General features: G+C 34.9%; 1 protein-coding gene across 1 annotated transcript; it reads left to right on the top strand.

Annotated features, from left to right (window-relative positions):
• On the top strand, positions 1 to 27,201 carry rab35b (RAB35, member RAS oncogene family b). Its single transcript, XM_073819403.1, has 6 exons — positions 1 to 229; positions 12,000 to 12,050; positions 15,040 to 15,163; positions 20,108 to 20,232; positions 21,391 to 21,515; positions 24,317 to 27,201. The coding sequence occupies exons 1-6, from the start codon at positions 178 to 180 to the stop codon at positions 24,443 to 24,445; spliced, it is 606 nt and encodes a 201-aa protein (XP_073675504.1). The 5' UTR covers positions 1 to 177; the 3' UTR covers positions 24,446 to 27,201.
• Positions 27,202 to 27,592: the final 391 nt, after the last annotated feature.

Raw genomic sequence — 27,592 nt, 5'->3', positions numbered from 1 at the left:
CTGACTGCTGACACCGCCAAACCCCGACGACAAACCCGCTGCTTTCGGCGTCTATCGGGGTGAAATTGTCCGCTCTTATCCGGGCGGGACGTTAGACGGGTTCCAGCCAAGCGTTCGGCTGGGAGAGAGGCGTGAAGCTGCAGCGAAGGCGCGGGGTTTGAGCCTCCCACCACCGGCATGGCCCGCGACTACGATCACCTCTTCAAACTGCTGATCATCGGTGACAGCGGTAAGAGACGCCGCGGATGCGTGACGGGAAGCGGGCCGGGGCGAGGCTCTGTGGGGCTTTGAGTGTCTCGTATTAAAGCCGTAAGCTCTGAGAGCCTGTAAATGAACGCAGGGCTAATTTAACGGGCACACGATAGTGTTTCTGTCATTGAGTCGCTGCTTTAGGGCTGGTCGGGCTGATCGCCGCACACAGGCCGGAGATCCAGACACCGATCTGCTGCTCATCAATCCTGCTCTATGCATCATTTATTCAGTGCTACAACTTAAGTGCATTGATTTAAGTGGTTTCAAAAAGTATTTGAACACTTTAGACACAGTAATAAGTCTGAATATCATTGCATTAGAAAATAGAACATAAAAGCTAGTGTGATTTATTGAAAATGTGAATACTTTACAATCAAAAGATTTGAAATGCATGGTTTAAAATGATACAAATAATAGCTCTAGTTTTGAAAATGATGGTGTTGAGGCACTTACTGAAATATGATGATAGTGAATGTGATTCTGGACACCTGTGTGAACTTAATGCTTCTATGCACAAATATATAACTGAAGTTAGACAAAAGCAATGATCTTGCGGTATTGGAGATGCACAGATAAATGACATTCAGATGTGTTAGTTATATGCAAAGCACACTACCAGTCAAAAGTTTTTGAACAGTAAGATTTTTAATGTTTTAATCATTTATTTGATCCAAAGTTAAGCAAAACAGCAGAAATTTTGTAATATTTTTATCATTTAAAATAACTGCTTACTATTTTAATATATTTTAGTATATAATTTATTCCTGTGATTTCAATGCTGATTTTTTACCATTATTACTCCAGTCACACGAGCCTTCAGAAATCATTCGCTGCTCAAAAACATTTATTATTGTTGTTATTATTATGTTGAGAACAGCTAAATAGATTTTTTTTCCAGGTTTCTTTAAATAGAAAAACAGCATTTAACTGCAATGGTAATCTTTTGTAACATTATAAATGTCTTTATCATCACTTTTGATCAATTTGAAACATCCTTGCTAAATAAAAGTATTAATTTCTATAATTTAAAAAAAAAGGTCCAAGCTTTTGAATGGTATAGTGTATAATATTACAAAAGCGTTTTATTTTAGATAAATGTTGATCTTTGGATCATTTCATTCATCAAAGAATCCTTAAAGGATGTACTCAACTGTTTTAAATATTGAAAATAATAATAGTTTCTTGAACAGCAAATCTTAGAATGATTTCTGATGACACTGAAGATTGAAGTAATGATGCTGAAAATTTAGCTTTGTATCAAAAGAATGAATTACAGTTTAAAATGTATTCAAATACAAAGCAGTTGTTTTAAATAGTAAAAATATTTCACAATATTACTGCTTTTGCTGTATTTTGGATCAAATAAACAGGCTTGGTGAGCAGAAGACATTTCTTTAAAAAACATTAAAACTCAGTAGTGTAGCTCAAAGGGCAAAGAGAGATTATAAATTGTGTACCAATAAGCTGATCAGAAACTGAAATCTAGATATTTCAAGTGTTTGTACTGATTTTGACACAGAAAATGCTTTGTTTGTGGTGTTTTGTTGTCAGACGGTTAAAGTTAAGCCTTGTGTGTTCAGGTGTGAGTCGAGGAGTTCTAGCGTTTGCACAAAAGCAAAGGCGAGAGTGTCCTGTTTTCATGGGATGGTTAACAGCCAGCAACACATCACAGCTTGTGGTGCTTGTGGTTTTGAGTTTTTGCACATTCTCGTGTAAAGCAGACGACTCAGATAAGCTCAGTAGAACAGTTTGGATGAACTGTATATCATTAAAAGGTCAAATTGTCTGTTTTGACTTCTGAATTGCTGGTTAATAGTTGCGATCGAGGAATGCTAAAATAATACATTTAAGGCGAGACACTGCAGGTGAATTGGGCAAAAAATTAACTTATAGTTATCACCTTACTTACCCAGTTAATTAATTACATTGATAATTGCAAACATTTTTTGTATTACAAGTTTTCTAAAATGTTAGGTTTAAATATGCAAATAATGCATTATTTAATGAAATATGCACTAATTTGCATTTCTAGTACAAAAATCTAAACACTGGATCAAGTTAATTTTTTTTGACACATAGAGTCAAATGGTTGTACAAAGGGGATTTTGGGTATCTCATTTCACCATAATTCAGAAAAAAAGGAAACACTATATTTTTTACCATTTTTTGGGGAATAAAATGTATAAAATGAAGCAAATTATATGACGAAATCCCCCTGTAAAAAACCTCAGGATATAGACAAGAATAAAATTACAAATTTTGGTGTGTGCAAGTGTTACAGAAGTGGAAATTTATGGCTCAGTGTAGAAGAAAAAAGCTAATTTTGAGAAAACAGCCTTTAAAAATCTGCATTGTAATTTAAATCTATTGACACAAATAGATAAAGTGCTATAAAAGAAACTCTTAACAGCGTCTTTTGGATGTTTTCTTTCCACTAGTCTGAAAAAAACACTTTATGAAAAACCAAAAAGCCCAAAATCTCAAACTTGCAGTGTCTCCCCCTAATAACTATATATATATAATACACTTTTTCTAATTCTATATAATAGAATATTAATAGAATAATTGCATTGACGTGGAATGATTCTATATATATATATATATATATGTACTCTAAATATATAGAATCATTGTCCATACATGACATGAGTGACAGACGCTGGCACTGACCCGTCGGCTCTTGTCGGCTACAGTAGATGGACACACAGGCCTCAGTGTTTCAGTTTTGTCCTCTGAAGGCCTTTATTTGGGCTCTGGTTCAGTTCTGAACTCTGATGAAGTGGCCTAATGATATGGTACAGATCTGTGCTCTGTGATGAAAGAGAATCTGCTGGATTCTTTGTCCCAAATGCATAGACAGGCTTGCTTTTGACACGGGTTGTGTGGGGTGTAATATAACTTCAAATTTCAGTTTAAAACTGAGCGTAATCTGTTTTCTGGCAGCTGGTTTTGTTCGATTATTAGGGATGTAACGGTGTTATCAATATCGTGGTATCACGATAGCAAAACTGTCTCAATATAATGTGGTCACATGATGATATAAAACGATAGGTGTAGTTTTTAAAATATATTTACACTTATTATTCTAACATAAAAGGTCTTCAAAGTTGTGTTTTGGGCTTATGCTTTGGCACAGTATCTGTCGAACTTATGGTAGGGCTGGGCGATAATTCGATAACGATAATTATCACGATATAGTTGTTGTTTTTTTTTTTTGATAAAACGATAATGACAGTTCGATAATCGCTCGATAATGTTTACGCACTTTGCATAACACTGCGCAGTTATTTTGCAGCCTGCACTTCCGGGTGCCGCACGCAGTATTTAGTTTACAGCCAAAGGGCTCTACAGTGCGACCATTTCACTCGCATTTGCGACTAGAAATTAGTACGTGCGACTGTAAAAAAATATTTAGGAGCACCATGTGCGACTGACCCCATCAGCATATTTGTGTTTGCGCTCAGCGGAGCTTCAAAGGTTTCTACGTGTTTTTGCAACGTTGAGTAATGTATCACAGACATATCTCACGAATCCTTTCAAGTGTAGAGAAAGTGTAAATAAGAGACTGATTATACAGTATAGACAGCGTCGTTGATTATAATAGAGCTTTGTGATATCGTGAACTAAGATGAGTGACAGCTTTTAATCATTTTTAAGGGAGTTGGTAAATGACATTGATCTAATACAACAGTTAAATAAACAAGAAGTTATTATTACATATAAAATTATTATATAAGTGACTTACATTGACTGACTACAACACTATTGCCTGATTTTCCTTTATTTCGTCGTCAAAAGTAATCTGAAACAAGTCACAACTGCGCGCATCTCCATTCAAACACAGCGGTGATTCGTTTATGAATGAAACGTGCGTTTTTAAACGAATCTAGTGAAATGATTCAATTTCCCATTCATAAAGACATTCACTTGCTTTATTCCCGAATGAACCATCCGTTCGAACGAATCAAAAGAATGATGTGGTTCAGTAATTAAATCTGTGTCTTGGTGACACCTGCTGGCAGATCTGTTCAGTTATTTAAATATTTAATATTTCTGTATGCAAAATTTTCTATTTTAATAAACATTAATCTCAACATGAATCTATAATTTTGATTGCACTCATGTCACCCCTGAGCCTCATTAAACATATGAAAAGGTAAAAAACAAAATTCCCCTGTAAATCACTTTGAGGAGTCAAATATCACCTCGTAATAGGAAGGCTGATTTTTTTTATCAGAGTTTTGATTATTGTTTAGAATGTGCTCCTAAAATTTTGACTTTGCTCCTAAATTTTTTAAGTTAGGAGCACAAGTGCTACTAGCAAGAAAAGTAAGCATAGAGCCCTGAGCCATTTTTTATTTATTTATATTGTCAGACAGCTAAAACATTTTATAAAATGTGTTAAATGCACAAAGGGATTGGCATGCTGAAAAGATTTGTCTATTCTTATTTTTGTTGAATGATAAATATACTTAAAAATCACTGTAACTCTGCATTTACAGTCAGAGCCATGTTACAAGTGTTGTATCATATTACAGTTCTTTTTTGTTTTATAAAAAACGTTTTATATATTCTATTAATATTAATAATATTGTATTTGTAGATAATATTGTAGATTTGACATTTATCGTGATAATTATCGATATCGACTGTTATGAAAAAAATTGTGATTTTTTTTTTTTTTTTTTGCCATATCGCCCAGCCCTAACTTATGGCTTAATCCCTTCATCAAGTCTGTTTCGCTGTGCATTTCAAAGCGAAGCGCACACTTTATTCAGGCAATCAGCTCGTGATCTGGTGTTTTCTGCACCTCAGAACGGCTCAGTTGACAGTATGCAGTGACCTCATTTATTGCATGTGCTGTGAGTTTAGTGTGTGTTCGGGAACGCAACGGCCACCAGTTATGCTTTATTTTCATGGCAGATGATTACAGCATTTCACTAGATTTGTAGTGAGATCTTTATAAGCCTCTTTTCACTGAAGCTGGAGTCCATCGAAATAAAAGCTCTACTATCCTTTACATCAAAATAAAAGCTTAAAAGTGCATTATGAATTGTTGACTAGCGGTTTAAATGGGTAACGTTACTGTAGTCCAAATTCAAAATCTCTTTCAAGTGTAGAAATTACAAAAAAAAAAATTCCTACTGTAGTGTAAAGTAGGGCTGCTCGATTATGATTACGATTATTTAACGATTAATGGATCTAAAACTTTATATTAGTGATCAATTTAAAGATAGCAATACAACAGAAAAAAGATACAAATGGAAAAAACTGTGCTTTTTTTTTGGGAAAAAAAATACTGAATACTTTTATGCAAGTCTAAAGTAGTCTAACAGCTTACAGAAATTGAATGTAATTATTTGAATGTAAAATAAAACAGCGTCTTCACTGTAAGAATTAAAAAGGCTTTGTTTCTTATTAAAATTAAAGTTAATTAAGAGCAGTGAGTGATTTTTCTCTTTGTATTTTTACATTTTATTAATATTAAGCACAGAGACGGCAGAAGGAATATTATTTGTTGCCACTTTAAGAGCCACACGGATCCAATATACTGTTACACACGTATTTTCATTCTCAACTGTTTATGATCATTTAAGACATAACTGACAAGGTGTTACATGAATAATCACCAAGCGCCTCATTTTGAAATATTTTTGCGTGTATTTGACCATTTAGGCGCGCACCTTGAGCTAAAAGATAACTTTACATGTCCGTGTTCTGCTCCTTCTCCGAGCGGATACACAGAACAGCGCGAGTTTTCTTTGGCGCTTTTAAAAACCTCAACGTCAAAGAAACATTAATAAATCAAGCACGTCTCATTTTATGAAAGTCACGTTTCATGATTTTGCTGATTTGCATGTGAAATTAGGTTTTTAGGGAGGAGTGAAGGTGCACCACTGGAAAGCGGGCAGAATGGGGCACAATAATAGTTTCATCTCGATTACTGTATTTTCATGATCATTTGAAGCAGAAATTGAAACGATTCGATTAATTGCATGAAATATTCATTTTAATTTATTTTACATTGTGATTGTTTTGCAATATATGGCTATTACTGTCAAAGGAATAACAATAATATAAAATTGTTATTACTATTATATTCTAATTTGTTTGGCTTCCTAAAACACCAGTGTGAATGTAATTTAGACTGAGACAGTATACCACAAATAAAAAGAGGGTTCATTTACAAGTCAATTCACTGACTTTTTTTTTTTTTATTTAAGCTTTCTTAATTAAAAACATAGGTTGGAGCTCTTAATTTTGAACTCTCAACATGCATTAGATAGAATAATTTTAAACTTTAAAATGTATAAATTTAAATGTTTTTCCCAAGTCTTCGTCTTTTTTTTTAAATAATGCGATATAGGGGTGTAAAATTGTACCTTTTGAGGTACAAAAAGGACATCTTTGTATCTCTTTTTTTTTTTTTACCCCTTTAGGGTACATATTAGTACCTTAGAGTAGTAATACGTTCCCCTTAGGTACTAATATGCACCTATTAGGGGTAAAAAAAAAAAAAAAAAAAAAGGTACAAAGATGTTGTACCCCAAAAAGTACAATTTTAAACCCCTATCTTTCTGTGTGGAGATATTATTGTATCGTGAGATTTTGATATTGTTACATCCCTATCGATTATATGATATTTTTGAGACTGATTGATATGAATATCTGTCTGCAGAATCAAAATGCAGGTTGTCCACTGCAAGGAAGTCCTATAATAGTGTTTGTGATGCGATCCTTGTTCTACATTAAACAAATTATACTCATTCTACCGGAATCTGAGTTTTTATCCAAATGATTTGATGCATTTCTATACTCCTCCTCTGAATAAATCATGTCAACTCTTTTCTCCTGTGTGTTAGTGGCGTTGTTTGTCAGGAGAGGATGTTTGCTTGGTTTATCTTCCTTTCTGAGAGTCAGCGGTCATGTGTGTGTTGGCCGTAGTCTCAGACGGCACGCCTACAGACCGTTCACAAACCACCAGATTCATATTCCACAGAAAAATCTCACAGCTTCAATCTGATTGGACGACTTGCTGTCTTGAATTACCTGCAAACCCTTGAGAGCTGATGAAAGTGACACGGTCATTGTTAGTCGGTCTCTTCCTGTTTTAGAATAATCCGCAATGTGGATCAGATTTTATTCTGGTGTGTGAGATTATTGTACTCCTGACTAGGGTTGTAACGGTATGAGATTTTCACGGTATGATAATCGTCTCAGAAAATATCACGGTTTCACGGTTTCGTGGTATACGGTATTAAACTATCATTAGGGGTTCGAGTGCGTAGCACTGAAACCCTATTGTTTTTGTTAGGATTTTTATTATTATTATTATTATTATTATTTTTTTTCTGCCGTAAAACTGAACGTGCAGCCCAAACCGTAAGTGCTAGAGACTTGAAACTTGGTCAGCAGATAGAGCAAAAATCGAGGAGAACCTATCAAAGTATCAGCCCAATCGGACCATAGGTGGCGCTACAGCGCAAAAAACTAAAATTTTTGACATTTTGGCCATAATCTCGTAAACCGCTTGTCGTAGACTCAAAAACTTTACATCGTTGCGTTCCTTGGGTCAGGCCGAAGAAAAGTGTATTACAAAATTTTTGAGCTGCGACGCACGGTTGACCACGAAAACTGGACGTATGTCCGAAACCTACTTTTGCGAACTAGTCCTAGGATTTTCAACCGATCGGAACCAAACCAGTGCAGAAAAATTCTCTGGACACTGAATATCAATAATTATCAAAAAAAAGTTGAATTTTTCACTCACGGTCGTAAAGGACCACCAAAACGTTCGAAAGTGAGGGGTCAATTTTACTAAAATGGCTATAACTTTTAAACGGAATGAGATATCTTCACCAAACTCGGTACACATGTGTATAAGCTCGATCCTTGGTCAAATCCAAAAAAATTGCGGAGCTTGAACACTTGGTGGCGCTATAAAACGGAAAAAACATGTTATTGACTATAAATACACAGCCGTTAGTCCGATCGACTTCAAAATTGGTATGCAGTCTCTTGGACCAAAGGGGCGCAAGTGTATATGAGGACATTGGCGTATCTCAAAAAACATGGCCGCCATTGGCCAATGAAGTTTGAGCACCTATTTGACAAGGTTAACGGAGGTCGATCGGAACCAAACTCGGTGGGCATGTTTGACTCATGCCCCGAATGGTCTGTAAGAATTTTGAAAGAAATCTGCCACTAGTTGGCGCTAACGAGTTTTTTGGCTCTGTAATCGCGCGGCGTTTCACTCATCCACACAAGATACATATCATTTGATAGACCTCCTCATGCCGAGAAACTTTGTCTCAAGAACCATTGCTGTCAATCAAATCGTTCATTAATTATTCACAAATATGTTAAAAACCTACTTTTGCGAACTAGTCCTAGGTTTTTCGCCCGATCTCGATCAAACCACTGCAGTAATATTCTCTGGACTCTCTAGATCAATAATTATCAAAAAAATGTTGAATTTTGTCCTTTGGTTGGCTATAATGGGCTCATTTAGTAAAGGGTGCGTGGCAACATATATCCAAAAGCCTATAAAACCTAAACAAAAACTCAAAACCTTACAAAAATGGGTGACAACATGTAGCAGATGACCCTCAACAAGCATGCAAAGTTTCATGAAGATCGGACAATAGTTGGCGCTATAACAGTTAAAAAGGTGTCAAAAACATGATATTTCTATTGTATAAAGAACTTAAAACCCAATTAAACGTCAATATCTTCACATATACACTATATCGTCATATCATATGATACATCTCCTCATTCTGAACAACTTTGCCTCTAGGACCAATGTTGTCAATCAAACTGTTCTTTTAATACGTGAGATCATTTAAAAAACATACTTTGGTGAACTCATCCTGGGTTTTCCACCCATACTCAATAAAATCAGTGCAGTACAATTCTCCAGACTCTCTTGGTCAGTAATTATCAAAAAAATGTTGAACATTTGCATTTGGACAGCTATAACAGGGCCATTTCATAATATGCTTTTTATCTAGTGTACATTAGAAGTCTGCAAATACTTAAATAAAACAAAATTCACAAACCTAAGTAAAATTATGTATCATATGATTCAAAACAAGCATATGTTCATGGACACTGAGCAAAAAAAAGGCAATTTAGTAGTTATAAAGCTTTAAAAAAAAATGCACCTCTATTTCAACAAAATTACAACTATAGCCACTAGATGGCAGTAGAATACCACTAATGGGCTTACACATGTTAATAGAACAGTGCTTTGTATGGTTTAATGGCTTTATGTAGTTTTGAATTTATATGTAAGTGATACTAAATCACTGTTATAACTTTTCAAATCAGATTTAGCCAAAGTTTAAAGCTTAATTTATACAGATATATCATATTTGACAATTACACATGATTATGATTACAGTAAAACATGAAAATGATATATCAAATCTTAAAAACACAAGGCTTAAGCATTTTGTCACTTATCATTTATTATACAAATCTCTTATGTGCAACAAAATATGTGTGCATCTGTCTGTGTCTGTAATCATGCTTAATGAACACAATAGTTTAACCATTTCATTTCTGTGTGTGTTTCTGTTTGTGAGTGTATTCTTCGTAATGGATATGTTGTGATGTCAGCCATATATTTCATGTTGGCCAACACCCTAACGGTATAGAAGCCATAAAGGCCTTAAATACTCGAACCCCGCTCAATGCTGCTTGCAGCTTTAATTATTATTATTATTATTATTATTATTATTATAATCATCATCAGCTACAATGACCCTTAAATGAATAAAAAGAGATGTTTTTTGGTTGAACATGGTTTATTGTAACAAACTTTTTTTAGTGAAAATAAAAAGTAAACTCATGGAAGTATGAGTCTACCTTTTGGGGGGGAAAAAATGAAAATGAAGTTGCGCATCACCCATTTGAACAAAATACGGAATAAGTTATTTCTCTTTATATTAGACACGAATAAACCAAACTGATCCTTCCTCTTTAACAGCATATATGATAGAGCAATATGTGCAGGGTCATGTTTGTTAATATTTTCCTGAGATTATCATAGCAGCATGCATTTCTTAGCTTTTTTTCAGGTCAGGTTATGATGAAAAAATGTAAGCATGTTGAGATTTTCAGGGCTCAATTTTGACCGCTGAGGTGAGAGAATGTATCCACTTGTACTAAACATCCTCTCCGAAGGTACACTTGTGGCAGGAACACAACGATACTTTCTGGCCACATTTGCCAGATTTCATCAGCATGCATTATATATATATATATATATATATATATATATATATATATATATATATATATATATATATATATATATATATATGTCATTATTTCTTCAGGCTTAACCAAACGTTTTTTTGACAGGTTGTACTAAAAACCTATGCATTTCAGTTAGTGTATTTGATGATTATTATTTTAAATTAAATTATAAAATGATCATTAGTGTTCTCTGAGAGTGGCTCTGGATATGTTTCATGTGTTTACGTCTTCACTTTGTAGCGTTCAAGCCAAGTCACCCCAAACTGCCTGAGCGCATTTATAATAATTAACGTTATATTGTCCTAAAGGCTATTTTTTTTTTACTGTGTAACGTTACCACTTGCATAAAAACCGCACCCGTAGGTGCTGACATAGTGGTTTCGCGGGCTATGTCACGTCAGAACTCCGAACTGGGATTATATCGATCTAGTACGAGTTCACGAGTGGGAAGTCACGGGTTTGACGGCCATTCCGGTGCACTTTCACGGGTAGAAGGTTGGAAAAACACGAGTAACGGTTTGCCTGAAACGCGGCAATAGTGAGTGAAACAGACGCTTTAAAAACCATGAGCCTCATGTACTTGAGTGTGTACTAGATCTACAAGGCGAAACGGCGCTGCTCATTCATAGAGACGCACAGAATATATAATTAGCAGTCTTTTTGCGCTGTTTATTCATAGACACACACATCACGATTTAATTAACTGCACAGCTATATTTTGATTTATTCATCCATCTATCTATCAAATCGCACATATTACGTGACATCTGTATTATACTCTAATTGGGATTCCCTTTGCATCACAGAAATAATACGGCCATAAGGAACTTAGCTTTATCTTCACGGAGGGATGGTGTTCGCGAAAATGGGAGAATATGTTATTTCCTCCTTTAGCGGCCACTCATCGTCCACATTTCTTGCAAACTGGATATCATCATTCATTTTTCGGATACTCAAAATATTCCCACACTGCAGATTTACATTTTTTTTCTTTTCGGCGGGAGATTTTGCAGCCTATGTATCTGACATTTTCGCCGCTGTAAAGGTATGGGTGGAGTCTAAGCAGTCAAGTGGAAAGAAGTTGCATATACACGGCAGCACGGGTGAGATCTGGTTTCATTATTATAATTTTTTTTTCAAAACCGGGGATAAGCAAATGTGCACGATATGATAATCGTACATGTCAATATCGCAATAAACCGCCATACCGGTATACCGTTACAACCCTACTCCTGACATTAAACAAGAAAAGTGTCCCAGCAGGGACGTTATGTTTAGCAGAGTTTAGGTATTGTCTCTAAGCAGTAAATCTGAAAGCTGAGAAACCACATGGTGAACGTTAATGGTTGAGCAGGCGTTAGTTCAGAGGTTTTGTCTGGTTTGCCGGAGCTAAGATTTACAATGTTCTGATGAAATCTGCTGCATCATATGTTATGTAGTTTTTCCTCATTCTTTGGTTTTGTTTGTTGTTATCATTCCAGGTGTCGGAAAGAGCAGTCTTCTCCTGCGGTTCGCAGACAACACTTTTTCAGGTAAGATGCATGAGCGTTTTCTGAGTTAATTTATTATCGTGTTTGATGGGTACAGACAATCCTGAGATTTTTTTTTTTAAGCAAAGAGCGTGAAGATGGCCTGTTACAGCTGCTGTTTGTGTTAAGAGTATTTATGTTTTCCACTACCTTATGTTCATTAAATATAAAAAAATAGAAATTATCCAAGCTTTTATTTTCCACAAAGTACAGTCGTGGCCAAAAGTTTTGAGAATTACATAAATATTGGAGATTGGAAAAGTTGCTGCTTAAGTTTTTATAATAGCAATTTGCATATACTCCAGAATGTTATAAAGAGTGATCAGATGAATTGCATAGTCCTTCTTTGCCATGAAAATTAATTTAATCCCGAAAAAAACTTTCCACTGCATTTCATTGCTGTCATTAAAGGACCTGCTGAGATCATTTCAGTAATCGTCTTGTTAACTCAGGTGAGAATGTTGAGGAGCACAAGGCTGGAGATCATTATGTCAGGCTGATTGGGTTAGAATGGCAGACTTGACATGTTAAAAGGAGGGTGATGCTTCAAATCATTGTTCTTCCATTGTTAACCATGGTGACCTGCCAAGAAACGCGTGCAGCCATCATTGCGTTGCATAAAAATGGCTTCACAGGCAAGGATATTGTGGCTACTAAGATTGCACCTAAATCAACAATTTATAGGATCATCAAGAACTTCAAGGAAAGAGGTTCAATTCTTGTTAAGAAGGCTTCAGGGAGTCCAAGAAAGTCCAGCAAGTGCCAGGATGGTCTCCTAAAGAGGATTCAGCTGCGGGATCGGAGTGCCACCAGTGCAGAGCTTGCTCAGAAATGGCAGCAGGCAGGTGTGAGCGCATCTGCACGCACAGTGAGGCCAAGACTTTTGGAAGAAGGGCAGCAAAGAAGCCACTTCTCTCCAAAAAAAAACAAACATCAGGGACAGATTGATCTTCTGCAAAAAGTATGGCGAATGGACTGCTGAGGACTGGGGCAAAGTCATATTCTCTGATGAAGCCTCTTTCCGATTGTTTGGGGCATCTGGAAAAAGACTTGTCCGGAGAAGAAAAGGTGAGCGCTAGCATCCTAAGCATCCTGAGACCATTCATGTGTGGGGTTGCTTCTCATCCAAGGGAGTGGGCTCACTCACAATTTTGCCCAAAAACACAGCCATGAATAAAGAATGGTACCAAAACTTCTTCCAACAATCCAACAACAGTTTGGTGAAGAACAATGCATTTTGCAGCACGATGGAGCACCGTGCCATAAGACAAAAGTGATAACTAAGTGGCTCGAGGACCAAAATGTTGAAATTTTGGGTCCATGGCCTGGAAACTCCGCAGATCTTAATCCCATTGAGAACTTGTGGTCAATCCTCAAGAGGCGGGTGGACAAACAAAAACCCACTAATTCTGACAAACTCCAAGAAGTGATTATGAAAGAATGGGTTGCTATCAGTCAGGATTTGGCCCAGAAGTTGATTGAGAGCATGCCCAGTCGGATTGCAGAGGTCCTGAAAAAGAAGGGCTAACACTGCAAATACTGACTCTTTGCATAAATGTCATGTAATTGTCGATAAAAGCCTTTGAAACGTATGAAGTGCTTGTAATTATATTTCAGTACATCACAGAAACAACTGAAACAAAGATCTAAAAGCAGTTTAGCAGCAAACTTTGTGAAAACTAATATTTGTGTCATTCTCAACTTTTGGCCACGACTGTAGAAATTAATTTATTGAAATTAGTACATTCAAGTAAGTCTAGTAACTCTTATTTTAATTTGTAATGAGAAATAAAATGCATTTATGAATGATACACTACCATTCCAAAATATAGTGTCAGTAAAGATGTTCATACCTTTCAGCAAGGATGCATTAAATTGACCAAAAGCGACAGACATTTATAATGTTACCATAGATTTTGGTTTTAAATAAATGCTGTTTGAACTTTCTATTTAGCAAAGTATCCTTAAAAATAAAATGCATCACGGTTTCCACAAAAATATGAAGTAACACGTTTTCAACATTAATAATCAAATGTTTCTGAAGCACCAAATCAGTATATTAAAGTGATTTCTGAAGGATCATGTGACAGTGAAGACTGGAGTAATGATGCTGAAATTTCAGCTTTGATTATAAAAATATTGCAATTGAAATTATTCAACCCCCCAGAGACTGCAGTACTTTACAAATACATGATTTGAAGATCCATGACTTGCAAAATTGCATCTACATCTACAAGTTTACTGGCATATTAAAAGTGATAATGTCAATATATATAATGTAATGTTTTGGAGTTATAGGATTTTTTAATAACACAGCTATGTCATAATTATTCAACCCTTAATCAACATTGCTGTTTTGTCACTTATTTTTATGGTAGGGAACAAAATTGTCTTAAAACACAATTAAGCCTTTAGAAACACAAGGAATGGGCCAAGAGGTGACAAGCTTTTAAATACTTACAAGCAGCGTTTATTGGTGGTTTTAAAGAATATAAGATTCTGCACCAAATTTTACTTTTGGGGGTTGAATAATTTTGAACATTTTTTAAAATTATTCATCAACTTATATCCTCATAATTAATCAAATATAATTTCGATTGCAAGTGTAAATAGTGAACATGTATTTTATATTACAATTTTTTTTTCCGGTATTTTTGATTTGTAAAGAGCATGAGAGACCTTTAAGAACAATCCTTCTGGCCTCAAACTTCAGAATGGTAGTATACATGACAAAATGAAATTCGCTCTAAATATTGGCAGGGATTATGCAGTAGTCTCTTAAATTTGACATGTTTAACTGAAATCATTGTCATATTATGATGTCTAATGGGCCATGTGATGCAAAAGCTGTATGTAGGCCAATTGTTTTCCTAAAATATTCTTCAGGACATTGTGGGCAGAACATGGTATGAAAATGAAGAGGTTGAAAAAGCCCAACCTAATCTATTGTGATTGCACATTCAATGCTCTTTGTTGTTGTTTTGTGTTGTAGGTAGTTACATCACCACTATAGGAGTCGACTTCAAGATCCGGACAGTGGAGCTTAATGGAGAGAAGGTGAAACTGCAGATTTGGGACACAGCCGGACAAGAGCGATTCCGAACCATCACGTCTACGTGAGTCAAATGCTTGACATGATTAAACTACTGCTGAGCTGAATACATCCTTCTGTATGGTCTTGGCATGATCTGCTTACATTAGGGATGCACCCAAAGTTCAGCAACGGGAATTAATAATGAATAAGCAAAAAGGCTGAATAAATTATAACAACAATGACCTGATCAAATAGTGATCGAACATGTCGGTAGTGTGGAAGCATTTAAAACTGTCTTGAGAAAGATGCAAAAAATCACAGCCAGCACAGGACTGAGAAGAGAAAGGGCTGGTTGTTGCTGGTTACTGTATGATGGCTGAAATCGCAAAATGGCCTTAAACCGTTGGTAAATAAACTACAGAACGTTATGTTGTCTAATACACGCACAAATTGTATTTATTCTGACAGCGCTGCACAAGCTCTTTAGCCAGGGTTCAAAATTCCAAAGCATGAGGAAAATCTGTGCTGAAACAGCGTGATGTGAATCATTCATAAATCTGCTGCTGTCAGCAAAAAGTAGTACTGAGGTCTTCTTTTGGTTTCCACCAGAATAAAAGTCTTACTGTTGTTCTGTAAAATAAAATAAAAAACTAAGACAAAAATAATGATAGCAATCAGCTCTATTAATACATTTATTATATCAATCTCCTTTGCTCAGCAAGGCTGCATTTATTTGTACATTAAAAAACACATTCCTGATTCAAGAAGGGGGTCTTAAAAACGGCCAAAGAAAAAAACTAGGGCCGGGACTTTAACGCGTTAATTTAGATTAATTAATTACAAAAAAATAACGCGTTAATTTTTTTTAACGCATTTTAATCGCACTTAATTTTGCACCGCGGAACGTTTCTCACTGGATGAGTTTCGGCGGACCGATTATACTGGAGCACCAACTAGCGTTTAGACAAAGGAATGCGCATATCACCGCAGCACATCGAGCCTCAGGTATCACCTCAATGCTTTTACAGAAGGTCTACCTACCTATAGGGTACCAGAATTTCTGAAATGTAGGCTAGTATATTTCTAAATATCCCAGTGTTTCCCCTACCATTATCTTAGGGGGGCGCGTTTACAATGTCTCCTCCGTGAAAACACGGACTGGATCGCGGACTCCATTCATAAAAACCGAAATGCCACGTAAATTCGTCGATTTTTGGATTGATTAATCAAAAGTTGGTCTGTCACTTAATTCAAATCGCGATATGGACTAGTGTCTGTCAAAACTGAAATGCAAAAAGACCGTTTTAATATGAATCCTGCATGTTCCGTTTGTATCTGTATGTATGAATGGTGGAGACGTGTTTTTTTTTTTTTTTTACTACACGCAAACTAACTAGCATCATATCATACTTTACACACAGAAACTTCACGGCAACCTGTCAAAATAAAAGTACGGTTTAACATGAAACAGAACAATATTCCTATTTAAATAATTGACAAAAAAACTATATATATGATAAAAAATAAATATAACAACAAGATTAACCACTTAATTGTAGAAAAAAATACTACAATTATTATTTAAATGTTAAATTATTTATTGATTTTAACAGCAAACCTCTGTTTGTTTGCCAAAAATTAAAAAGGTTTATTTTTCATTTGATTAAAAATAAATAAATGTTTATGCTTTCAGTTGATAATGAGAAAAATTAAAACACACAAGAATTTCTTTAAAAAAAAATAGCAAAACATTGTAAAGCCCTATTGTTCAAAATGTTAAAATAGAGAGTTTTGGACTTATTTTTTCACTGAAATAAATGTTTTCGTTATTACACAAAGTAGGGTAAAGTACCGAGAAAAAAAAAGTATGGAAACCTAGGGGAAACACTGTATCCTATTGCTACACTTAATGGCAATATTGCACTGGTCTGTTGGACTAGGTTGAACAAAAATAAACAATATTTTGTTGCTTAAGCTTATGTATTCAGTCATTCTTCAATGGTATACTAAAAATCCATATGAAAAAACTTACTTCTCACTGTTCTCTGGTCAAATATTTATATGCGATTAAAATGCGATTAATTTCGATTAATTAATTACAAAGCCTTTAATTAATTAGATTAATTTTTTTAATCGAGTCCCGGCCCTAAAAAAAACTATAAAAGGCACATTTGGCTATTTAATTTATGCAATGGTGAAAAAAATTGGCAAAATACATGATGAAAAACGGTTCAGTTCAATAATCGGCCTTCTGCTCAGTGTTTAATTTTATTCGGCTTCGGCCAAGAATTTTCATTTCGTTGCATCCCTAGCTTACATGTGTGCATGTTTTATAATAAATACAAAGGGTTTTGAGTTGCAAATTCTCAGAAATGTGCTCATAGTACTGGAAGAATAAATCTTCCTCACTCTGATTAAATTCTTAATGGTATTTTTCTTTGAAATCAGTTGAAATTGTGCTTTCTTAGTTTCAGTAATAACATTTTAAGACATTGAATGTTCCAAGACGTCTTTATGTTGCGGGTGTTGTGTGTGCCAGCGTGGCTGTGCCGCTCGCTAAGAGAACGCTTCAGGGAGTCTGTTTGAAGTTCCTAATTAGCGCTGTAACGTTTTATAGCCGCTGTTTGACTGAGGATCCGCATCTACCATCGGCACTCTGGGACTCAAGTTTGCCTTGGGCTTTAAGTTCACAGTTCCTGTGGTGTGAGGATTATTTGTCGTGATGTTTGGATGTATCTTACATTTCCTGAAGCACTCACCATCACATATTGAACATTTGTGTTTATTAAGCTTTCATACAGAATTTGCTTAATAAAATACATTAGCTAATTTAATTTTAATTTAAAAATGGTTTCAGAAAAATCTTACATTGCCCCTCCAGGCTTGAATTGGAGCATAAAGTCTTAAATTCAAAAAGTCATGGCATTAAATGTTCCATGCAATGCAAAAACGGATGTCTGTTTTAGTATTGTTGTTTTCAAGATGCATTTACTTCAGATGCAAAATGAAGATAAGAAGTCATGTTTTCAGAGAAACTGAACACAATTAAAGAAGTTTAGGCCCAAAATGAGAAAAAGTATCTGCCAGTGAAGTATAAAAGCTTGTTTCCCTTTGAATTAAGTAGATTTTTTGGAGCCTATTGACAATTTTCTTGTTTTAATGACTTAATTTTGATAGATTTGTCATAAACGAGACGTAATATTATTAAGATATTAAAATCAAGTTCCATGAAAGTATTTTGTACATTTTCTATCATAAATATGTCAAAACTTAAAGTTAAGCTTAAACTTTAAAGACATTTTTCTCAATATAAAATTTATTTTTTTTGCTCAATTTTTAAATATTAAAAATACATCAATGGAAAGCTTATTTTCTCAGCTTTTAGATTACGTATAAATCAGATTTTTAAAAGATTTACCCTTATATCTGGTTTTGTGATTCAGGGTCACATAGAAGACATCTACATTTAGAGTCCATATTGACATTGTGTTATACTTTTATACTACTGTTATACTACTATGTTATACTATTTTTTTCTTTACATTTTGCTTGCTTAGTCTTAATGTCCTAAGTCTTAAATGTATTTTTATTTTTATAAAACTTGCTGAAACCCTGAAAATGATTGCTTACGTTAAAGTAGAGACTTCAAACTACATTTATACCCATCAATTAAATGTTCCATGCACTGCAAAAATGAATGTCTTCCTTAGTATTGTCGTTTTGTTTTCCATTATCTAAACATCTCTACATCAAGAACCATTTACTTGAGATGCAAAATGAAGATAAGACGTCTTGTTTTCAGAGAAACTGAACAAAATTAAATGAGTTTATGCCCAAAACAAGAAAAAATATCTGCCAATGAAGTATAAAAACTAGTTTTCCCTTTAAATTAAGTTGATTTTTCTGAGTCCATTGACATTTTTCTTGTTTTAATCACTTAATTTGGATCGATTTATCATAAACAAGACTTAATTTTCCATTTGCTAAATAGATCTTGATTCAGTGGAAATAGTTTTTTTTTTTCATTGAAGTGTTGATAATATAAGACATCTACATTTAGAGTCCATATTGACATTGTGTTATAGTCAATTTGTTCTTTATTTTATTTTATTTTATTTTATTTTTTAAACTTCTATTATTTTTTTGTTTGTTTTCTTGGTCTTAAACATGTCTTAAAGTCTTAAATGTATTTTTATAAAACTGAAAATGATTGCTTACATTAGTGACCCTGGACCACAAAACCAGTCTTAAGTAGTACGGTTATATTTATAGCAATAGCCAACAATGCATTGTATGGCTCAAAATTATATATTTTTCTTTTATGCCAAAAATCATTAGGATATTATTAAGTAAAGATCATGTTCCGTGAAAATATTTTGTAAATTTCCTACTGTAAATATATGAAAAATGTTTGAGTAATATGCATTGCCAAGAACTTCATTTGGACAACTTTAAAGGAGATTTTCTCAATATTTTAACATTTTCTCTGATTTTCAAATAGTTGTATCTCAGCCAAATACTGTCCTATCCTAACAAACCATACATTAATTGAAAGCTTATGTATTTATTTATTCATTTATTTCTTGACTGGTGGTCCAGGGGGTCACATTTATGCCTGTCAAAATGCTATGCTTTTTTAAAAAATTTTTTTAGTTTTGGCCTTGTGTTAATGCACTGACATAGTTACATGTGCGATGGCCCGAAGCCAAATGGTCATTACACAGCTAACAATGAAATGTTCGCCGCTTTATTAGTGTCTCGTTAGTGTGTGAGTATGTAGGTTCATGCATGTTTATGTGAGGTTTTTATCAGTTATTAAGGCAGAACTGTGACAGGCTCGGCCAATGACACAAGGGTTTGGTCGCTACAGGCCTCTCAAAGAGCTCTTTGTGCGTGTATGTCTTTGTGTTTGGAGACAGAAGACTGCCTGTGCTTTTGAAGTCAAAGGGCTGTTCCTTCATACACTGTTGGTTACTGAGAGAAATGCTTGTTAATTTAAAGCTGAACTCTTTATTTCCATTCTCAGGTATTACAGAGGAACCCATGGGGTCATAGTAGTGTATGACGTCACCAGTGCCGAGTCCTTTGTCAATGTCAAACGATGGCTGCATGAAATAAATCAGAACTGTGATGACGTCTGTCGAATATTAGGTGAGTTCTCTAGTAAATGCTATACATGTTACATTTTTTTATTTTTTTATTTCGTTTTATTTTTTATATATATATATATATATATAAAATTTTTTTTTTTATTACATATACCACTACCAGTCAAAAGTTTTTTAACAGTATTTAAAATAACTGCTTTCTATTTGAAAATATTTACAAATGTAATTTATTCCTGTGATCAAATCTAAGATTTTTAAGATTATTACTCCAGTCTTCAGTGTCACATGATCCTTCTAATATGCTCATCTGCTGTTCAAGAAACATTTTTTTTTTATTATCATTACCAATATTATAACAGTTAAGTACTTTTTTCAGGATTATTTGAGGAATAGAAAGATCCAAAGATCAGCATTTATCTGAAATAAAAAGCTTTTATAGCATTATACACTGTACCATTCAAAAGCTTGGAGTCAGTATACATTTATTTATTTATTTTTATTTATTTTGTAATTTAAAAAAAAAAAATATATATAGAAAATAATACTTTTTTTTAGCAAGGATGCTTTAAATTGATCAAAAGTGATGATAAATACATTTATAATGTTACAAAAGATTCCTATTTCAGATAAATGCTGTTTGTCTGAACTTTCTTTTCATCAAAGAAACCTGACAAAATTGTACTTGGCTGTTTTCAACAATGCTTTTTTTGTTTTGTTTTGTTTTTCAGAATATTAGAATAATTTCTGAAGGATCATATGACTAGAGTAATGATGCTAATAATTCAGCTTTGAAATCAAAGGAATAAATTACATTTTAAAGTATATTCAAATAGAAAACAGTTCATTTAAATAGAAAACGTATTTCAAAATGTTACTATTTTTGCTGTACTTTGCATGAAATAAATGCAGGCTTGGTGACTTTAAAAAAACATTAAAACTCTAACTGTTCAAATACTTTTGACTGTTAGTGTATGTATAGTCTTCACTTCTATTTTTTAAATGACCACTGTTTTGATTGGCTAATATCTTTGCATATGAAATGTGGTGTAATTCACACTGTGGGTAGTTCTATTATTGAGCCCATGGTTGTGATGTTATTTCCATGAAATAAACCCTTTAGTACGTTAGTTGACTTTAAGTCAATCCAGTGGTGACTTCTGCATTAATTTCTCTCTCAGCATCTATCATTTTCTCCTTTCAGTGGGCAATAAAAATGATGATCCAAACTCTAAAGTTGTGGAGACGAATGACGCACAGAAGTTTGCTGAGCAGATGGGCATCAGTCTGTTTGAGACGAGTGCAAAAGAGAACGTCAACGTGGAGGAGGTGAGTTCCTCAGGGCTCTGTCTTGGGATCATTCGGATAGTGCTGTAAAACACCTAAAACACACTAATGTGCAGCTTCCAGGTCTGGAAAACTCTCTAATATGTGACCCTGGACCACAAAACCAGTCTTAAGTCGCTGGGGTATATTTGTAGCAATAGCCAAAAATACATTGCATGGGTCAAAATTTTTGATTTTTCTTTTATGCCAAAAATCATTAGGAAATTAAGTAAAGATCATGTTCCATGAAGATTTTTTGTAAAATTCCAACTGTAAACATATCAAAATGTAATTTTTGGTTTGTAATATGCATTGCTAAGAACCTAATTTGGACAACTTTAAAGGTGATTTTCTCAGTCTTTTTGATTTTTTTGCATCCTCAGATTTCTGATTTCAAATAGATGTATCTCAGCCAAATATTGTCCTAAAAAAAAAAATCCTTCAGGTTCCATAAATGTTTGGTTTTCCAGCTTTTTTTTTGTGTATTGAACCCTTTTTCAACAATGACTGTATGATTTTGAGATCCATCTTTTCACACTGAGGTAGAGCTCTTCACAGAGGACCCGAGACCCGAGGACCCGGGACCCGACCCGGGACCCGTACGGGTTCGGGTCTATATTTTAAATGGTTAGCCGGGTCCGGGTCGGGTCCAAATATATTACTTCGGGTCCCGGGTATGTTTAACTTGTGTGTAATACCCGAGTTGATCGGAGAACATCGCACCTTCCAGTGTCAGTCACCACTTTGCACGTGTTTTGTAACTTGCATCTTGTAAAATTATGATAAGAAAAGTGTGAGAAGGAAATAAAAAAAGAAGAAGATTAAATAAATAAATAAAAACGCATGTCGCGTGACCGCAGCAGCGAGAAGCAGAGCGCAGGAGGAGTTAACGTAAATGGACGGTCGGTGATCATGGATTCCTTCATGAGTGATGTGAAATAAAAAGCCTTGCACATTTATTTATTTCACATGAGCAACAAAATATGAAATCGAAAATGAACAGTCACATTAATGTTGTCTGTGTCTGTGATGTTTACACTGCATTAAAATAACGCGCATGAAATGTTTCTATGGCAACCAGAGCTGGCGACTTTTACCAAAGACCAGAGCCATAGAGAAACTCTGCCAAAGACTATAGAATACCCTTAAGGCCTTAAAGGTACTTTACTTTTACTCTGCCATAGTACACATAGCATTCTTTCTTACGTTTATAATAATACGGAAGAACCATCTTGTTATATTTTAATTTTTTGGTCAGTCTCGGCTCAGAGAGCACAGTGATAATAGAAAATATGGTGGAAAAAATACACTCTTTTCAGAATAAGCTATTTACGCTATCAAGCTGTCTCGTGCTATACGTGCGAATTCCTCCTTTAAGTTTCATAAGATGACCACTAGGTGGAGCTCTAAACATATGTTTTGTATTGCTTTATCTTACTGAAGAAGATACTGTTATTGAAGATGCACGCAGTAAAGTTTACCGCATTCATGTTCTGTGCCTTTTTGGAAAAAAATGTTTAATTACAAATTAATAATATTAATTAATAATAAATTAACTAATAAAACAATTGCGCTGAGTCTTTATTGCAATCTGCAAAAGTATCGTTATTGTAGTTCAAAAGGGTAAACACAACGGTCGAAGTTGACTTAGAGAGAAAAAAGTATTGCATTGGTCATTCGTCACCGACCGTGACCGCGAGTAGCCTGCCCTAAAGTAACTATTAAAGCTGGAATAGTGGATTAAAAAGGGTCTTTCTGTCGGCAAGAAAGAAGAACAGCCTAACATGTACTGAAGGAGGTCTGTATGCAACGCTACTAACAGTAGTTTACGCCAAAAAAGTTTTTTTTTTTTTCCTTCGCAACTTATTTATAGTTAATAGCAGTTTGCTGTGCAATATGTGCCGTTCGGGTACAGTCGGGTCTGTGTCTTCCCAGCCGAGTTCGGGTCCAACTAGTACATTTAAGGTATATTTCGGGTCTTCACGGGTTCGGGTCCCACTTTAAAATAAAATACGGGTCCGGGTCGGTTCCGTCCAGGACATTTACGGGTCTCTTCGGGTTCGGGTACGAATTTTTGGACCCGTGAAGACCTCTACACTGAGGACAACTGAGGTGAAAACTTTTGAACAGAATGGAGATGTGTACATTTGTCCTATTTTGCCTAAATATCACTTGTTTTAATTTAGTACTGCCCTTCAGAGGCTACAGAAGATACTTGGATGTTTTACAAAGACAAAATAAGTAAAATTTACTCTGATCTTCAAATTCAAAAGCTCTTAATGGATTTTTCTTCTGAAGCATCAGTGAGCATTTTAACTGCAATAGTTGCATATGAGTCCCTCAGTTGTAGTCAGTGTGGAAAAAATGGATCTCAAAACCATACAGTCATTATTGGAAAGGGTTCAAATACACAAAAAGGCTGTAAAACCAAAGAATTTGTGGGACCTGAAGGATTCTTCTGAAGAACAGCGGTCAGTTGAACTGTTCAGGACAAACAAGGGACTCATGAACAACTAACACTAAACAAAAAAACACAGCTGTTGATAATTCTGGTAACAACACAGTGTTAAACTTCTGTGGACTATATGTAAACGTCTTTTATGTGAAATATCTTATTCAGGTCAGTACTAAATAAACTACATGCAGTTTGTATGGTCCCTCTTATTTTGCTAAAATAAAAACATTTAGCAGATTTTGAAAGGGGGATGTAAACTTTTGACCTCAACTGTATGTTGTATCAAGAGTGTTCATCTTTATTAGAGAGTGCAATAACATATCCGTGTGTGTTTCTGGTCTTTGTGTAGATGTTTAACTGCATCACAGAGCTGGTGCTCCGGGCAAAGAAAGAGTCTGTGGCCAAACAGCAGCAACAGCAGCAGAACGATGTGATTAAACTCAACAAGAATAGCAAACGAAAGAAAAAATGCTGCTAGTGGACGAACAGACGTTCCTCTGCACGGCGATCTGCGCACGCAGACGGACTGTGATCGTCTCACCTGAGATTTCACAAAAAAACACAGTGCGGACAAATGCAGACCGAGACAAACCACAAAGACTTTTTAAAAGAAAATGTACAGATTTTATGAGAGTCGAGGAGTTTTATGTGGAATTCGTGATATTTAATAAAAGATCCTCCTTCTTTATCGAAGGACCAGCAAGCTGACGTGATCGCCAAACCGTGCAGGTTTCTGTATGCTTTCAGAATTATATATCTCTATTATCCACCATCTCAGGAGTGATTTTTATTTTCTTCTTCATTTTGCTTCTCTTTTGTTGTTTTTCGTGGAATGCCAGTGTTTTTTTTCTGCAAGAACAATTTGGGCCTTTTTCCCCTTTTTTTTTATGAAATCATACAATTACAGACATTTACTCACAGTGGACTCAAAAAGAGACGCATGCCAACAACTTGGAGTTTTTTTAGTTCATTTTTAGACAGTATTGATTAGTGATATATCGTGTTTTTTGTTTTTGTTTTCCTTTTCATTAGGTGAATCTCACAAAAAAGCATCTCCAGCTCACTTTTAAAAATCAAATGTTGCATAAAGAAAATGAAGCCTATGTTTAAAATCAATCAGACTCTCATTGCCAGTGCAAGAAATCTGATGTTTATACATCGTAAGATCCTTGTGCATCATGATAGCATTTGTTGTACTTAATTTAATTGATGCTCTTTTGAAGAAATCATTGTATTGCAGTAATTTATTGCTGTAGTGCTTTAAAAATGAGAATTTAATGAGAAATAAAACATCTGGATGCCTTTCAGTAATGTGCATTAAAGCAACACTAAGTAACTTTTCCCTCAACGCTCCCTCTACAGGTTGGGAGCGGAATTGTCCATTACCGCTGTCGTAAATAATTTAGCCTACCGTCGCGTCACATGCACGTTATTTGTTTGGAGGCTATTCAGGACCGGCTTTGGAAATAACGATGTCCAGTGACAAGGTAGAATATGTTGTATGACTTTATAAAAGTATGAAAACCTTTTGTGAAGCCTGCCGTAAAGCAAGTCGCATTTGTAGTCTCATTTGAACTACAAAACCGCAACCCAAACTTACATAGTGCTGTTATGGCCAATAGAGGGTCGCAAAGCGAATACGAAAGTGCCGTTTCGCCCTGTTATGAGTTGATGAACCACTGACACGAGTTCGGAAACATTTTAAGGTAAAAACAACTCTTTAGTGTTGACAATTCCGCCTCCGACCTGTAGAGGGAGCGTTGAGGGAAAAGTTACTTAGTGTTGCTTTAAAAAGCGCATTAGCATGAATCATTATAATCAAAAAACCATAATGGTTCTAAAATAGGCTTAATTTTCTCATGCAAAATCTAATTTGGTCTTCCATGTTTTCATGAGATTCACCGCAGTAGTTCAGTTCAGGTCTTCGTGATGTGGCCAGCTTCTGCCACTTCAGGCTCGTGTTTTCTGCTTTTGTTTTTCCCGTGAAGATGAAGAGGATGAGGGCATATGATGTTGCCGTAATCTCAGAACAGTCCTCTCCTTCACTGTTGCCATAGAAATGAGCTCTTGTATCGTATCTCCTCCGGACGCTGGAGTCACATCTTCGGGTTTCGATCAAAGCTGATCTACAGGACAAGATTTCATCTTCTGCATCTCACTGAAGAGCGACGCTGTTGTGCCATACGAGGTTGTATGAAGCACAATCATCTGGAGCCGGAAGATGCCGACACAAGCAAGGTTTAAAAACATAATTACCATTTATGCGCAGTTGCAATGGGTATTGCTAATATGAAATGTATATGTTTTAATATGTGGAAGGGAGATGTTATGTTTAGTGTTTAAGCGATTAAGCCAAAGGGCTGAATCTGACTCTTGGGTTCATCCCGGAAATTTCTTGAATACTCTTTTGACGTTTTGACTGGGTAGTCTTAATGGTAGATTCACTTTTGACAGATGGCCAACTTCTGAGTGATCTTCCATGAGCATCTCTGGGGTGAATCTCACCAAAACACGGCCATGTCCCTAATCACCTAAAAAAAAAATCATAAAGAAAATGAGCAGATTTTTAGGCACATTAATGTTGGTTTTTATTCCATTAAAATGTTAATGTAAAAATTAATGTTAAAGAAGTAGTTCACTTTCAGAACAAAAATTTACGGTTAATTTACTCACTCCCTTGTCATCCAAGATGTTCATGTCTGTTTGTCTTCAGTTCTAAAGAAATAGTTGTTGTTTTTTTTTTTTTTTTAAATTTCAGGAATGTTCTCCATATAGTGGACTTCCAAAATGCAGTTTAATGCAGCTTCAAAGGGCTCTAAACGATCCCAGACGAGAAAGAAGGGTCTTGTCTAGCTCTGCGTGAACTCTGTGTATTCCAGTTCAAGACAGTTAGGTTATGTCGAAAAACTCCCCATTTCATTTTTCTCGTCTAACTTCAAAATCGCCCTACATCACTGTTTTACCTTTTTTTGTAAAGGGACGGTTTTGAAGTTTAAGGAGAAAATGAGTTTTTCGACATGCCCTAACTGTATTGAGAGATAGACAAGATGAGCATTTGTGGTTAAAAAGTACACTACTAGTCAAAAGTTTGGACACACTTGACTTTTTTTATATATATTATTTAAAAAAAAAAGTGTGTGTGTATATATATATATATATATATATATATATATTATTATTATTTTTTATTTGATTTGATTTTCAAATACAAATTGTGCCAATGAATGATTCTCAGTTTGTTTTTAAGAAAAACTTAAATTAAGAATTAGTTTTTTCCATAGGAAAAAAATTTCTAACTTTTTTTTTTCTTTAAAAAAAAAAAAAACAACGAAACTGAGAATCATTCCTTGGTAAAATTTGTATTTGAAAATAAAATAAAAAAAATTAAAATTTAGTAAAGTGTGTCCAAACTTTTGTCTGTAGTGTATTATTATCATTTCTTTTTTTTCTTTTTTTTTTTTTTTTTTCTTTTTTTTTTTAGAAATCGTTTTGCTAGATAAGGACCTTCTTACTTGGCTGAGATCGGTTTAGAGCCCTCTGAAGCTGTCTTTAAACTGTATTTTGGAAGTTCAAACTCACGGGCGCCATTGAAGTCCACTATATGAAATAAATCATAAAATGTTTG

The sequence above is a fragment of the Garra rufa genome, chromosome 15 (genome assembly GCF_049309525.1).
Source record: "Garra rufa chromosome 15, GarRuf1.0, whole genome shotgun sequence".
Classification (NCBI taxonomy): Eukaryota; Metazoa; Chordata; class Actinopteri; order Cypriniformes; family Cyprinidae; genus Garra; species Garra rufa.
The sequence above is the reverse complement of the archived record's forward strand: the minus strand, read 5'-3'. Positions and strand labels throughout refer to the sequence as shown.